Genomic DNA, 17080 nt, shown 5'->3' with positions numbered 1-17080 from the left:
TAAACTCTCTTGATTAGTCATTCTTCATGCCTTATTTCCAAGAAACCTATGAGCACATTGTCGACACACTTGTACGAGTGTTAGCTCAACTCGTTTCCAGCCACAGCAGACACATTTAGATGAATCCGCACCACGAACAGTTATTTGATGACTTTTGAAAACCTCAGTAAAAAAGATTTAAAGATCTAAAGTCCTTTGTATTGTATTCTCAGCTAATTTGAGGATGTTTGTTCGTAATGAACCCACAAAACTAAAAGAAAACCAAAAATTAAAAACTAAAAAATGTAAAACTTAAAAACTTTAAGAAACCTTGAACTTAAAAAAGCTTTAAAACTTCATGAAACTTAAAAAACAACTTTAGCTTAAAAGACTTCAACTTAAAAAATGTAAAACATTTGGATTATGGGGTCTATGCTACACTGAGAAAAAAGAAGCCTGCGGATGTTAGTTCAGAACATGTTAAGGCATGCACTGCTAGCATAGCGTTCAGTCCCACAGGGAGGCAAGCAGGTAAATGGGAGGTGGGACAAGAAGATGTCAGGTGGGGGTGGGGGAGGGGCTTATCTGGTTGACGTACCCTCCATCAGGGTTGTTCTATAGTCGACCGACTCGTGCGAGACCATTTCGTTAGTGGGGCTGACATTCCTCGCGTTAGCCAGCCTGTCCAGATGCTGGATGTGACCCCGGCCATCATACCACACCTCAGACAGATCTAGAAGTAGAGGGAGGAAGGGAGGAAGGAGGGGAGAGAAGGAATGATGGAGACATAAAGGGGATAGGAAGCGCGTAGAAGGAGAGGTGAGAGAGAAGAGAGGAGTGAGATAAAAGATATAAAGGGAGGGGGAGAGATGAGAGAATTACTCAGAAAGGCAAAGCGTTTCACCAGTGCTCCCAACACACAAACTCACTGTCATAAAACCACCAGGCAGACACACATGCACAGGTTAGAGAAGACGCACTGAACTGCAGCAGCATGAACGCAAACATATGAACGCACACGGGCTGCTGCAGGGATGACGTCATTTTGTAGTCCAACCAGGAAGTTAGCTTCGCACTGGTTCCCTCCCACTGGATTATTGATTATTGCAGAAAATAAGCTCTGTGGCAAACAAACGCTTTGTTCAGAAAGATAATCTTCACAAATGTACACCACTTTTATGTTTTCTTTGAAGCGTGGATACAATCGGCAGAAGTAAAAAGCTAACGTTAAGCTATGTCGGCGTGATGTTTAGTCTCATTTAGCCTCTGGTTAGCGACCGCCTTTTTAAAGACGCTTAAGAGCTTCAAAATTCACGAGAGAGGTAATTACTGACTGTATCTTAAGCTTGTGTGAACCACAGACATTATGTCAAGTATCCAACCAAAAAACAAACATTGACTTCCAGATGAGGGAACACAAAGTGCAAAAATGCAGATTAATTTCCAGGTTTTATAACTCGTTCCTGCAGCACGCTATCATATAGATTTAAAGTCCCATTTAAATGTAACGAGCGTAAAGTGACACGTGTTGCTGGACTTTTGTAGGAAAACTTACGATAAACAAGGAGTAACTTCTTGTAGGATATCATACGAACCGTTACATGAGGACACGCTGAGTCATCCCACATTTGAAAACGTAACTTCCGTTCCACTGGGACTTTAAAATCTATTTTCATCTCGATTCGCTGACATATTTCATTCTTATTGGCAGACTTGTGTCGCTGCCTCCTCGATTGCAAAATATTTACTCAATTTTCCAATATTCTGGCTTCACCCAGTTGTATTTCACAACCTCACTGGACTTGACCTGACTGGAGAGTCTCATTAACACAATATCTCAAAGAGCAGATAACATTAGAAAGGACTGTGAGATCAAAGCCAGTCGGTCGCTGTCTAGGATTAAAGCTAAACCTTTGACCCCCCCCCGTCGTCTCTGCTCTCTTACCGTCGATGTGTTTGTTCCTCCTCCACATGAGCAGCGTTCCCAGCAGCAGCAGCAGCAGCAGCAGGCTGACGCACACGCAGCCCACGATGAGGCCCGTGTATTCCGGCTCCTGAGCCAGCGTCACCTTGCCCAGGTGCCGGATGGAGTCCGCCTGGCGCCACTGAGAAGAAGCGAAAAGAAGGTTCGGGGTGTCACAGAGGGAAGGAAGTTTATTTCAACAACACCGAAACTTACCATTGATCAACCCTCCATCCATACGGAGGGCAGAGGTAATCAACTGAAGAACTGGTAAAGATTCATGGCATATACATATACACAAGAATGTAAAAGGTATGAAACTGGCATTCAGGTATATGGTAAGCAACAACAAAACACACACACACACACACACACACACACACACACACACACACACACACACACACACACACACACACACACACACACACACACACACACACACACACACACACACACACACACACACACACACACACACACACACACACCACAGTCTGGAGGCAGATTACATCAGTGATATTGCTTCTGCTATTATTAGGTTTAGTGGAAATGAGGTTTCTACTGCTGCCTGCTGCTGCAGATGGGATGGTGTGTGTGTGTGTGTGTGTGTGTGAGTGAGTGTGTGAGCTAAGGGATATTGGCTGACCATCCCCTGAGATAGTGGCTTTTCCTCTGAAGGCCAGTTCACAAGTCAACAGCGATGAGGCCGATAACGTCCGGCCTGGAGAACGGCGACCGCTGGAAGTTATCTCTGAGTGACCGCAGCGTCTAATATTAGTTTGTGTCATGAAAGTTAGGACGCGTCTCTTATCAAAGCTCTTATAACCCACCGGGATGTTTGGAGGCTGTTTGCTGCAAACAAGGATGCTAAAACTGCAAGTTGCATTTTTGGTTTAAAAGTAAAAAATTATAGATTTAACAGAGTTATCATCTAAACTGCCTCAACTATACTTCTACGTTTACAAGAACGCCTTTTCACAATCTCTTGAAATTGAGGGAGAAGTTGAGTAAAAGCAGGAAAGTGAAGGTTTTATGTGTATCTGTGTTTGTTGCGTACATTCATACTGATACATTTGGGGGAGTGGCTTTGGACGGAGGCCTGAAGGGACGGGCTGTCAGAGTAGCAGAGTTGGTGACTTTCTGGCTATTTTCAGCGATTTTTGGAGCTAATGCTGCTCGCTACCTTCATTTTAAAAGAGTCGGCTACACTGGGCTGGGTTTTTAGGTTGGTTCATTTTTAAAAATCTAGTTTCTCAAGATTACAACCCTGCCTTTAAGATATCTTTGTTCCGCAGAGTGAGTCCCAGGTGCTAAACGTCTGTCCCGTCTAAACCCTCATTAATAAAAGACAGCGTGAGCCGTGGGGGTTTGGTTCCTCTGACATTTCTGTACTGTACGCCTCCTTCTCATGAATTATATCCAAGTGACAAGACAGCTGGATGCTGAGCCCTCTCACTCAACACACTGTCTAATAAATTCTCCCTGAGCTGCTTTCTGTTTTTTTTCGTTCTGTATAAGGGACTGCATTAGGACAGGAGGGTTATTGAAGTTTGCTGTAAACGATCTGGAGCGCTGAAGGAATGTGGCGTTTCCCATGGATTTTCCCAGAGCGCAGAATGAAGAGTTCGATACGGCCGAATGATCCTGTTACTGCAAGTAAAGTCTATCCGTTTTATTATTGTCAACCTGGAAATACAACACTTTCAATAGAACCTGGAGCTGTTATTCATTTCTAACTAAGTTAAGTTAAAATATACTCAAAATGTTCAGGGCTAAACTAGTTCTTTCACATCCATCCATCATCAGTGTGTCTCGGCCTCTTCCTCCTCAGAATACTACGACGCTGGGATCTGATACGATACCTTTTATTGCTGAAATTCCTCCTGTGAGCCTGATAATACAGACAGCGGGGGATTTTCACATGAAAGCATTACAAGTGGATTCATGGATCTCTGCTGCTCCGCATCCACTTGTCTCAGAGCAGATGTTTGACACAGAATATGTTGTTTGGACATCAAAAGCTTTCTCGTGATCTTTATTGGCTCACAGGAACATTAGTGCTGTTAGAACGAGGGTTAAAGGTAAACTAATATATAACTAATAGATATTACCACGAAACCTTTCAAGTTTATAACTAGCATTAAGACAAATATATTTTGTATTGTTTACATATGCAAATGAGGCGTTCTCTCTTTGAATAAATTCTTGTATCTTTTTGTTTATATTTTTATGGTAAAGGTTTTCACTGAGGGAATTTTGGATATATTTTCGTATCACACAATAATACTGTCAACAGCCATAAACAATATAATTTTCTCCATGTTTTTAGCCATAAAATGTTGCATAAATCAGGTTATGAGTGATGTGTGAACAAACCCCTCTGTGTTAACCTTCAGCACACAGAGAGGAATGAAAGAGTAAAGTTTGGTGAATGTAAGAGCTGCTGAAGTGGAGATTTCTGGATCAGAGTCTGAGAACAAACTCATTTAGAGGAAACGTCCTTTAAAGAGACGTTTAGTTCCATTACAGACATTTAGAGACTCTACAGGTGAATAGGGTCACAACATGAACTCACAGATCCCCAGTTGATTACTTATTACACCGCCTATTAAATGATTGAAACATGCAAATTAGATTAAACACAGTTGGAATGATACAGAGAGGAAAGTTGATTCAGTCATCCGCTGTTTTTGCAACATTTCTGCTGCTGTTTGCACACTCTTGTGTTCTTTACTTCAAAGGGATGATGAGCTAATCCACTAACATGCAAATTAAATTAATCTGAGCATCAATAAAGAACACACCCTGACACACACACACACACACACACACACAGCTTTTGGAACAAGACATCTATTGATATGAGTTAAGAGCGTGTGTGTGTGTGTGTGTATTTCTGGTGAACTGGGTGTCTCTATTAACAAAAGGCTGCGCTTAGTAAAGAAAGTGTCTTTGTTGACCAACTGTTGCACACGCGATTGAGAGGTAGCGTGTATGTTTAGGTGTGTGTGTGTGTGAATCTCTATACATGGCTTTGTAGTCTGTATGTGTGAAAATGTTAATGTGTATGTGTCTACATCTCGTTTTGAAGGTTTGTGACAAAGTGCAAAAAGAAAATGGGCAATAAAAAGAACATAACAATACCGTAACAATTTAAGATTGCTGCTGAAGATCAAAAGAACAGACGGACCTTTTCTGCTCTTAATGCAAACCTAAAAGCACATTTCACGTGTCTCACCTCCACCTGCAGCTCCTTGGAGGAGGCGGCCTGCAGCTCGGTGGGGACGGTGCACTCCAGAGTGTTTCCACTCAGAGTCAGACTCTCACAGCTGTGGTTGGAGACCGTCAGGACCTGACACTTCATCGCCTCCCTGTCCATATGGTCACCCTGCGGTGGAGGGAAGGGGGAGGAAAGGGGGAGGAAAGAGAAAGAGAGAATGAGAGAGAGTGAGGGGAGAAGGAAGTTGTGGGATAGAAAGCGACAGGGAAGGATGCAGGAGAGAGAAGCATCACTGAGATACGTCACATTGAACCTCTTTACTCTGCTGTCAGGTGAAGGTGTGTTCAATGCCTGCAGGAAGAATCGGGAGCAAGAAGTGTCCAGACAAACTCTGCAACTCACCGACATAAAGCAGTGGGTAGAAATGTGCACGCAATTTGGGAATACTGGTGCACACGATAGGAACAGAATGAGAGCAGCTTTAGGGGAAGCTCTGTGTTATTGGCCAGCTTTGAGTCCCCGTTATGTGGAACGACTCTATTTAAAGTAACTGCAAGGAACAGTCTCGATTTAATGCGGATGCCTCTGTATGACCTACATAAGCAAACGAGACCATCAGCAAGAAGATTGGCTATTTCTATGTCGTTATTGCTGAGCCCCGCTGGAGGGAAGGGAGGCACGGGAGAACCAGGACCAGGACTGAGAGGAGGCAGACTGACCCTGCTGCAGTAAAATGAGAGGTTTTCTAAAGGGAGTCAGGCGCTCGGAAACAACACCGCTTTTGTCCACAGAGGCCGCCAACATCCACACAAAATGAAAGTTCCCCGTAGCAGCTTTAAGATTTAGTCGTATAATCCGTGTTATATGTTCTGTGCCTGTATGGTGCACAGGGTGGGGTGTTCGCTGTCATTTACAGACCTCCATAACTGGAGTCCTAAACATTCTTCAAAGGTTCCTTCTGCAGCTTTTGAACTATTTATAGGACTTTAAGTAACACGAGTGCATGTTAACAAAGTTATATGAGTTTTATAGTCTGAAGCCATATTTTAGTAGCGACCTCGCGGCTTGTTTAGGACGTATTAGAGATTTGGAAACTCTCTGAAGTAAATCAGGTGCAGGTTTCTCTTCCTGGCAAGAGTTCTTCATGATTCACAGTGATGGAAATGCTGCTGCTGCTGATATGACCAAGACTCAGCAACTTGTTGAAGACGTGAGACGACGACAACAAACCCCCCCCCCCCCCCCCTCTGAGATCTGACTGGAAGCTCACACAGCGATTGTCGTTTTACTGGAAGCTGTGAGAGAACGATGCAGCCTAATTCGCTCTCTTTTCTCCACTCTCAGACTCGTTCTCGTCCTCTTGTTTTTTTCATTCCCGCTCACTTTTTGTCATTCCTCTGTGCCATCTCTCTCTCTCTCTCTCTCTCTCTCTCTCTCTCTCTCTCTCTCTCTCTCTCTCTCTCTCTCTCTGTGTCTCTCTCTCTCGCTCTCTCTCATAAACACACTTGTTTGAGTGCAGCAGAAGGCAATAAAGAGAATGATCACATTCCTTGCGTGACAGCTTGGGATTTTCCAATTTGACACAGACTGGAGACTCGCACCTGTTCCTGCTCTCTCTCTCTCTCTCTCTCTCTCTCTCTCTCTCTCACGCACACACACACAGACCGCTAATTCACTTGCTTGCAATTAGGAGACACACACTGAGACAACACCGTGTAACAAGATCTTCCAATGAAATCCTTGTTCCAGGCTGTCAGCGTGAAGATACTGTACACACAGCAGAGGAGTTATTAAAGTTATTAAAGAGCCGCCACTGTCGCTCTAAATACATTGTTATGATGATAAATGGAAGCGAGATGCCGTCTCCCATGATGTTATCGAGCCTGGCCACGCGCCAAAATCAACAGCCTGGTTCTTTCAATGTGCTGCGTGGTGCCGGAGCTGTCAGTCACAGCCCAATATTCCTTTATTTGTCTTTTATTGGCAGACGTTTTTGGGGCTTGAGTTATCATGTGGTGCTGAAATGAGCCCAGTGTTTGCCCTTTACTGGAGGCCACTGCAGGGCAGAGGGTTATCAGATGTGGTCTGTTTCAGTGCGAAACCCCCCCCCCCTGGGTTTGCCTGGGATGAAGGGGGGATAGAGGTTGGGTCGGTGGTTGGATTTAGCATCGGGGCCAAGGTCATGTCTGGTAAAAGAGAGGAAGAAGAAAAAACCAGGCAGGATTCCCTGCGAGAGGTTCAGCACAGCTGCCACAAACCGTTGAGCAAAAAAACAAAAGAAAAATTGAAATTGAAGAAAGAGAATAGTACAAATGTGTTTTTCATTGTGTTGCTAAAAACAGGCTCAGGGGAATGTGGTGGTGGCTTGTTTGAAAAGCGGCATTAATATGTCAAAAGCTTTGACCTCGAGGCCGGCAGAACAATGCAAGTCAACGGAGAGAATACATAGAGAGGTGAGGAGGGGATGGGGTGTAAACGATGGGAAACAGAATCCACTTCCTGTTTTTCTTTCAGTATTGTTTCCTTCCCGATTTGACCCGGACCATGGAAGTTGCGGTACGTGTGAATATGGGAAGCAAAGTGCAGCCACCAGCAGAATGAACATCAACCTGCTTCCAAATTGTGAATTCATCCCATTCAGTAAAAGCTCTGCAAACTACATTTATAAATGTAACAGATCTGTGGTGTCGATTATATGAACACAACCCTGCAGATCTGTAGCTCTCGCTGTTCTGTGAAGCACTTTCTTAGCTTTTCACATTCGCCACAGCCCATACCAGCAGATTTCATTACTTTACCACAACCGTACACTCGACAATTAGCGTTTCTCCAGGTGTCTTGAGTTTCTGCACCTGTTTCTCCAAGCGTCTGCCCCGCTGGAGTTCACTTTGAATCTTTACCAAAGGATGCAGTTCTGCCTCTAACCGTTGCGGCTCTGTGATACCTTTATAAACATTAAAGTAATTGAAAGAAAATGAAAGTTTAAAAAAAGTCAGTCTTCTCTCTTTAAATGACCAATCGTGGCACAACTGACCCTTCGCTAAGCCCCGCCCCCTGCCGCTACTCGATCAAGCTGCCATGGAGCCCACACTGTCACCAACCGGACTTTGTGTAGAAATATTTAGTCTTTAGTCTTACCTTGAGCTCCACGATGCTCTTGTTGTCCTTGGAGGTGAGTTTGGGGTCCTGGAAGAGGGGGTCCTCCACGTAGATCAGATCCCACTGATCCGTAGAGTAGCCGTCCAGGACGAACGCCACCTTGGTGAACACGGGCGGCTGCAGAGCCAGTTTGGCCAAAGAGGGCGTGGTGCACTGGATGGACGTCCGGTTCTCACCGTACACACAGCTCTAGAACGAGAGAGGCAGGCGGGAACAGAGACAGACAAAAACGTGACGGTTAGAAGAACTCTACTTATGTAGATGAAATGAAACGTTTATTAAGGGAACACACAAACATTAATATCATTTCAGCTGGATTTGTTTGTATGATTGTCAGCTGGTCTCTTTCGATATCGTTATCTCCGCCAGACGTAAGCCTGCAGGGAGAGCATGCGTTTGGTTGTTTGTGTGTGTGTGTGTGTGTGTATTTGAGTCAACTCAATAGTATTATTCAAACGAATTGTTCGGTTTGTAATGCGTACCGAACCGAAAGCCTCGTACCGAACGGTTTACTACAAATACGTGTTGTTACACCTCTAACGTTCATGCATACAGAGGTACCGGCACACCTCTACCTCTCAGCTCCCTCCAGGTCTTCCCTCCGTCACTATGTAGAACCACCGTGCGGTACTCCTCAGTTTGGCAGTTTCTTTCATCCTCAACACATCATATGAGACACCACCTGTTTTTAGACTCTACAGTGTTTACACGCATGGCCCGAGGTCACAACAGAGTCTAATCCCGTGTTGGATTCAGCCCACGTAGGCCTCCCAGCTTTTGTGCTCACTAAGAACCCCCAGTGAGAGACAGAAACACCCTAAGTCCTTTTTTATTGAGGTGTGGCGGAGTTTCATCTTGTAGAGGTTTGACTTCTCCTGCTACATGGCAGAGATCTAAACCTTATGTGAATCAACCTGGGTTTGGGTTACTAAAGAGGAACTGGACTTCATGTCCGTGTTAAAAGAATCCTGTCCTGTTTCTGTGGCACAAAGCTCTCACATGAGGGAAATGAAAGTATGGTGGAGGTTAAATATAAGCTTGTGTGCTGAACACCCCGACACCAGCTGAGCACCAACAAGTAGCACAATGTAGAGCTGCTCGAGGGCAAAAGTCACGATTGTTTTGGTAAGTACTGAGATCACGATTATTTAACACGATTACTCAAACAAAAAAAAAGGCAGGGTGCGCTGGATTTAATGACAAAATGACAGCATCGATGTGGATCGATAATTGTTTTATCTCGATCAGCTGGTTTTCATAATCGATACTTAAAAATCCAAAAAGCGGATTGAATTAGTTTTTTTTGATTAATCACCTAGCCCTAGCTAAGTGATATTATTGAAACGTTTAGTCTGTTTATAGTTTATTATGATGGCAAATATGGTTGACTTTGGTGCAGTTGAGCTTTTAAATGACGTGCAGTTTTTCCCTGTTCAACAGTAAACTGACCTGACCTGGAGGGTAGAACCGGTGGACAGTTGGGCAGAAACACTTGAAATCAAGATTAAAGCCTCAAGTACAAAGTATTTTTTGTTTGCAACGTGGCTCATCTAACTCCGTTCTCTCCTACGTTTCAATAAAGTAAATAAACAGCAAAGCCACTGAGCTGTCCGCCCTTTTACTAACAGATTATGGGAGAGAATTTTGGGGAAGGAACAGCATCCAAAATGGGGGAGTTACTGGGATCTGGGTCTGGGGCAACGTTCCCAGAAACAAGAAATCAATAGACTGACTATAAAAAAGGGAAATAAATGGGTACAGTATTGTGAAAGCTGTTGTTGATACGAGCAATGGGAGCGGTTAAGTGTTTAGAATGATCTGTTATAAGAGGCGATATTCCTTCACACAGGTGCGCTCAGAACAAACCGGACTTGTTTGGCTGCTCGCTGAGAGATCGATGCTGATGTTTGCGCTGCGGTGACCAATGATAGCGCGTGTTTATCTTCTGGGCTACAAAGGTACACGTGTCCTTGAGTGCATATGAGGACACGAGGAAGGAAAAATAGGTGCTCAATGGTTGGTTGAAATACTGTTAATTTCTTGAGATTTAGCACCAACTGCACCTAATCTTATATAAATATATCGTTTGTATATATATATATATATATATGAAAGGGTAGGTGTATAAAGCTAAGGCTTCAGCCTCAACCTTTTCAGTTAGCATAAGCTTCTGTTTGTCACCATGATAAAAGAAAGTACTTCACCGGGGGCGAATATTTTCCATCAAAACTATTCGTACCGGCAGCTTTGTGACAACTGCAGCACTTTTTCAATAAAAGTTCAAATCGATTCATGGAGGCAGAGGACCAAGTACCAGGATCATATCGACCAGAGCAACATCTTTCAGTCTGTCTGACGTAAACTGTTGAACAGCATGAAGTCACTGAAACATATTGTACAGCATGAAGTCACTGAAACATATTGTACAGCATGAAGTCACTGTAACATATTGTACAGCATGAAGTCACTGAAACATATTGTACAGCATGAAGTCACTGTAACATATTGTACAGCATGAAGTCACTGTAACATATTGTACAGCATGAAGTCACTGAAACATATTGTACAGCATGAAGTCACTGAAACATATTGTACAGCATGAAGTCACTGTAACATATTGTACAGCATGAAGTCACTGAAACATATTGTACAGCATGAAGTCACTGAAACATATTGTACAGCATGAAGTCACTGTAACATATTGTACAGCATGAAGTCACTGAAACATATTGTACAGCATGAAGTCACTGTAACATATTGTACAGCATGAAGTCACTGTAACATATTGTACAGCATGAAGTCACTGAAACATATTGTACAGCATGAAGTCACTGAAACATATTGTACAGCATGAAGTCACTGTAACATATTGTACAGCATGAAGTCACTGTAACATATTGTACAGCATGAAGTCACTGTAACATATTGTACTGAGTGAATCTGAATTCCCTCTGGTTAACAGTTACGCAGTTTGTTCGTCTAGGGCTTTTATTGTGAAAGGTAAGAATGGAAGAAGTGGATCTGGTCTGCGCGGTATTTGTCAAGGTTGAAAGGAGAAATACAATGTGTCATCTTGATTGGTTGATGCCTTTATTCGCAGTGAGAAAGCTCAGGAAAATCCACTTTGTTACGGAAAGAAATTGCGTTGCTGTTTTTGCAGTGTAATATACATGTTTTTATATTTTTCTTATAGGTGTATTTGAGTTCAATAAGTTTAAAACCACCAAAAGAAACGAAACTAAATCTATATTTTCATTTTGTGAAACAAACCATCCTCTGAAGTTTAGACCAGTCAGGAGCCGCTGCCCTCTTGACTACGGTCTACAAAGTTTGTAACACAAAAAAACCCCCAAAAAACTAAAAAACTCAACAGAAATCATATCTGCCTGCAGTAGCAGCAGCTCTGTCGCTGACACTTCCTCGTACGCTTCCTAATCTGCCTCCCCAGTGAGCTTCAGCGGCCCAGATGGACGCACGCGAACACACACACTCAAAGACATGGAACCGTTTAAAAATACCCACATGCACGTTGAATGTGTCAATGTGAGGGTAGCGCTGGGTCGCCCAACAAAAGCAATCCAATTAACCTCCACACACCAATATGGAGCGAGTAGAGCGGGACTGTAGGGTAACCCCCCCCCCCCCCTCAGTCTCCCACGGGTGCAGCGAAATGAAAAATATCCTGTGAATTAGTGGAAAAATCAGTCAGTTTCATTGTTCAGCGGACGTCTCCTCTTATTTAAGGCCGAGGAGGTGAAGGGCTGTAGGTCGGCAGCAGCTGTAAATACAATCGCTCAGAGAGCCGGGGGCCGAGAGGTTTTCACTGTGGGGTGATGAGAGAACCAGCGATCCCGAAAAAAAGAAAACCTCCGCCGTCCCTGAAGGATCATTAGTGTAACAGCCTGTGAAAAAGGCCAAGTCATAACGGAGCTCCCACGTACAGAAGTGCCTGTCAAATCTAGAGTGATTAATCCCAGCAGCCTTTCCTACCACGCTGTGTCGTGTTATTGTTTTCTTTGGCTTTAAGGCCTCCAGGTCAGCTGCGTCTTTGCTTATTATCTAGATTTCGAGGTGTACATTTCACTTTCTTCTTCTTTTGCAACCGCACGTAATGTGTTTTGCATCCTCTCCTCTTTTTTTTCCAGGACTCTACGCTATCTCCGTTCAACTCTTTTGTTTTACCATTGTGCAAAAGACCAGCACTAAACTGCAATCATTACTCATTTAATGATGCTCTCTGAGTTACAGATTGACATCTCTTAATACAAAAGCTCCCAGATGTAATCCATTTGGCCTTTTTTAAACTCCCATTTAAGTAAGTTGGACTGACAGCACATAGATGCTATGCAATGGCTTCTTTTTCCAAAACTTTTATAGAATATTGTCCCATCAGCAGCTCTCTTGATCTCTTGATGTCGCAGTCGACATTAAGGGTTCTCTATACGAGAGCGGTTCGCCGTCGGACGGCGTTGTCAGCCTAACATCCACCATCCGGCTCCCCCACAGTTCAAGCTGGCCTCATCCACTCGTTCTCAACTAAACCTACGGACAGAAAAGTGCCGTAATTCAACAAAAGCCCTCAAACCACAATCTTTTCCTAAACCTTACAGAGTAGTTTTGTTGCCTAAAGTAAGTAGTTTCCTGTGAAGACGGAAGTTTATTTTGAAAAGACTGTATGAATGTAATGAGCGGAAATTGACACGCGTTGGTCTTTCGTAGGAAAACTCACAAAAATGTACTTTTCGTGAGATATCATACAAACCGTTACATGCTCAGGTTAACACTGTTAGCTCTGTCAGCACTGTTAGCTGCTAGCCGCCGCCTCAGCTGTCGCCATGTTGAGAGCCGTGTGGAGGCAACAGATATGCTGTAAACGTTACTCGTTCACTTTCATTCTCTTCCTCCTCTCAGAAACCCTCCCGCTGTGGGAAAGGGAAGAGGCTTCGTGAGGCGTTCAGGTGTCAGCTGGAGGGTTTGAGCTCGCTGGGGTGAGATAGGAAGACGACTCGGACGCGAAACGAGCCGATTCGTGAATACAGGTGACAGGTGTCTGGATACGGTGAAGCCAAACCAAACCATACACGATGGTTGCAAAGCAAGAACTTCACTCCATCTGTTTTGCGAGTGATCTGTGAATGTTCACTGTTTTTTCATGTATGTGCAGCCCCCCCCTTAGCTTTGTGACCATGCCAACTTTTCACGACTGATCGTAAAAGAAACCACCTCTTTCATGTGTGTGGGAAAGCTGAGATTGGCTGAGACCAGGCTTTACTGGAGATCTGAGAGGCAGATATCAAGTCAACTCTGGGTGGTTGTTGGTTTTTTTTCATGCTCCGACTCCCGACTGAGACCCCTGAAGGTCTTGGTTTTCTTCCTCTCTCCGATCTTCGGTGTGCAGATCTTGTAAATTCCCGTCCGACTGGAGAACAGATTTCACCAACTGCACCGAACATCGTATTTTTTAAGGGTTCATGAACGCAGCTCCGTGGGCACGAGACGCTGGCTCACATTACCCACGGTGCCGATGGAAAACCTCTGGGACGGTCGGTTTGTGAGAGACCCGTCCCTCTATTTTGAGGGGTTAAGACAATAAGACACTCATACTGTCCCTTCCCAAGGCTGAGCCTCAACTCATCCCATTTACTGGAAGGAATTTAACAGGCGACAGCTGGGCCCCGACGGGGCATGATCCCATCCTAAATCATTAGCAATGATAGCCTTATTTTACACTGCTGGCTTCATGCTCTCTCTTTAGGGAGCTAGAGGTTTGTGTTTGTTGTTTCTCTCTGTTCTGTTATTCCAGTTGAAACAACAATACAATATTGGAGAGAGGGTCAGCTTCGATGCGACACCTTTCAGTCACGCGAGAGTCGTTTATTCGTCACATCTTAACGGAGAGGTGTAGAGTGTGTTGTGAAACCTGGAAGTGAAGTGACTGCTGGTGTAAACCGTGCTGCAGCACCAGGTGACACATAAAGACCAGACCAGAGTGACCCCACTCCTCTAAGATTACAGGTGAAATTACACCCAGTGAACTCAAGCACAACCCAGAAAAAACGGAAAACACATGTTTGGTCTTTTTTTTTTATTTGACAAAATAATTTGTTATTATTTCTTTTAAAGCCTATCCTAAAAAAAGTGTTTTGTTTAATGAAATGATACCTTAGTGATTGATGAGTGCGGTTCCGGTCCGTTAACTGGTGATCTAACTCAGTGAGCAAAGTAGTTTAACAGGCAGGTAACCAGATGTCAGCGCTCACTGACCTAACTTATTTGCATGAAAATAAGATGACAGAGCATCTCCTAGGAGCTAATTAAAACTGTAGCGAAACTTTTTACCCCAAATGTAATTAAGAAAGAAGTGATTCCACTTTTTACGTTACAATCCTGGTAATGTACACATCTTTGCACAATATCACAATAAGACTTGAAATGACTTCCGTGCATTTTTGTTTTGCCTGCAAAATCCACATTATATTACTCTATACTACTTTGGACTGCAACTGCAACGCTCAGTTATGTTTTCCACAGGCTGCCGCTGCAGGGTGAGCGCAAAAGTGAAGCTATAACATCTGGGCCTGCTGGCTGGCTGTTAGTTTAAGGAAGCGCTTGATTTGATATGCAGCGCTGTTTTGTGCGAGCGGAGCATTTTAAACGTCAATATCACAGTCGATAGTGTTCATCTAATTGTGGAAAGCTGAAATCCTCATTACTATTTGAATAATTGTGCAGCCCTAACACAGCCTGACCTTTGGCCCGTGTAAAGACATACAGTATATAAATATAGATTGTTTTTGTATGTCAGGGTTGTATGTGATCACTAACAGGATATTTAATGTAATGCAAACAGATATTTACAGCCTTAAAATGTCCAGTTTGCCTTTTTTTTTAAAGCTTTCAACCACTGTTAATTCACCCAGAGAGAGTTGACCAAGGAAGCGTCCACGCGCAGCAGCAAACCGTTGACCCTCAGAGGCAGACGCGAGTCCAGATGGGTGTCGGGTGAATCAGGGATTTTGCGAAGCGGCACATTTTTGGATCATAAACCTGATTTCAGAGACCCGAGCTCTCCAGAGACCCATCAACCGCTGACCTGAACACAGGTCAATGACCAGGGGAAGGGAAACTGAAAGACGAGACACTGCAGGGAGTGTGTGTGTGTGTGTGTGTGCGTGTGTGAGTGTGAGAGAGAGAGAGACAAACAAGGGGGAGAAAGACGGATTGGATTAAGCGATGCAGTGAAGTTTAGAGATGGAAGTCATACGTGCTCTGTATCAGCGTGTGTGTGTGTGCATATGTACTGAGCGTGTTATGATGTCCTGACTGAACCTGCAGCAGCGAGTGACTCAGGATGACAGATAACATCACCACAAAGCACAGCTTGTCCTCAAACTGCCTCCCAAAGGCAAACATTGAGAACAACACACCTTCGCTCTGTGTGTTGTGACTCACGAAGAAATGTGGCACCTTCGCGCTGAAAGAATAGATCCTTTTAATGAAATGCACGCTGTTAAAAAAAGTCCTCAATTGGTGCAAAGACATCTGAAGGTTTCACTTCTGCTGATGTAAAGCAGGACTTGATAAGAGGTGAAATGACTTTGATTTACTTGGAGAGTTTCGTGCAGTTCAATTGATGAAAAAGTTTCCTCCAGTCCTCCGTTTTCTCTCAAAGGATACTGCATCACTTCAGCAGCAACTGCAATGAAACTGAAGCTGTGAGTCGGTTGTCTGAGCGAGCTGTGAGAGTGGACGAGGAGGTCAGTGAGGTCACACAGAGGGGAGCCACGGCGGTAGTTTCTGTGGGGCTGTCGTCATCACTTCAGACAGCGCCGACTCTTTTATGGCTGAATGTTGTCTCTGTGTTATAAAGTGAAGGTCCAAGTCCTCTCATGTCGTTAATGATGTTCCAAGCAGTGTTCATTTTGTCAACAAAAGCTAAACGTCAATCACCTTTTTTTCCATGAAGATCAATTCGCCCGTTGATATATTTCTTTCTGTAGTTTTTGTCACGAGTACTTTAACAGAGAACGGCAATATTACGTGGATAAAAGGTGATGTAAATTCATTTTATTTAACGAATATCGGCATCAACCAATCACGTTGTTCACACTATAGTGGACAAAACGTACACTATAGTGTACAAAGACAAGGAGTCTTCGTAGTCCGGACCAAGATTGCCATCTTTATTACTTATGACACTTAACCCCCTAAATTACACCTACGGTGCTTGATGACTGTAATGTAATGTAATGTAATGTATTACTCCTTTAATTAAACCTTGACAGCGCAGATCTCCTTCTGTTCTTACTTTCACAATAAAAGCCGTAGACATGCAGACAGAGTAACTGTTTACCAGAGGGAACTCAAATTCACTTCGAGCATTTCACTCAAAGGAAAGTCAATAAAAGATCTTACAGTAGCTTAGTCTGTACCACAGATTCCCTCTGACAGGCTGATCTGGGTCTACAGGGTCCTGGTAGTTGGTCCTCTGACTGCATGAATCCATTTGAACCTTTCATTGAAAAAGTGCTGCAACTGCAAATTCGTATCGCTGCCAGTAAGAATAGTTTTGATGCAAAATATTGGCAGGCGAGTATTTCACATTTTCGTGTTGTTTATTGGTTCATTGGTATATTTATTATGAAAGATGTCCTTTCCTCTGACCATATGATCCTATATTACAACATATAGAATGGCTGCGATCAGCCTGATGAAACCTTTAAAACCTGCATTACTAAAACCAAGCACTTTGACTT

The 17080-nt window shown here is 43.6% G+C and overlaps 1 protein-coding gene across 1 annotated transcript in view; it reads right to left on the bottom strand.

The window, feature by feature from the left end:
* The window catches only part of met (MET proto-oncogene, receptor tyrosine kinase), a 62829-nt gene that overhangs the window by 10545 nt on the left and 35204 nt on the right, over positions 1 to 17080 (bottom strand). The window contains exons 10-13 of the mRNA XM_076090007.1: positions 8304 to 8513; positions 5184 to 5333; positions 1925 to 2084; positions 578 to 712 (exon numbers count right to left, since the gene is read on the bottom strand). Coding sequence (XP_075946122.1) covers positions 578 to 712; positions 1925 to 2084; positions 5184 to 5333; positions 8304 to 8513 — 655 coding nt within the window. The remainder of the gene's footprint in view (positions 1 to 577; positions 713 to 1924; positions 2085 to 5183; positions 5334 to 8303; positions 8514 to 17080) is intronic.

Source organism: Anarhichas minor, unplaced genomic scaffold (genome assembly GCF_050575085.1).
Source record: "Anarhichas minor isolate MPS153535 unplaced genomic scaffold, ASM5057508v1 ptg000011l, whole genome shotgun sequence".
NCBI lineage: Eukaryota > Metazoa > Chordata > Actinopteri > Perciformes > Anarhichadidae > Anarhichas > Anarhichas minor.
The sequence above is the reverse complement of the archived record's forward strand: the minus strand, read 5'-3'. Positions and strand labels throughout refer to the sequence as shown.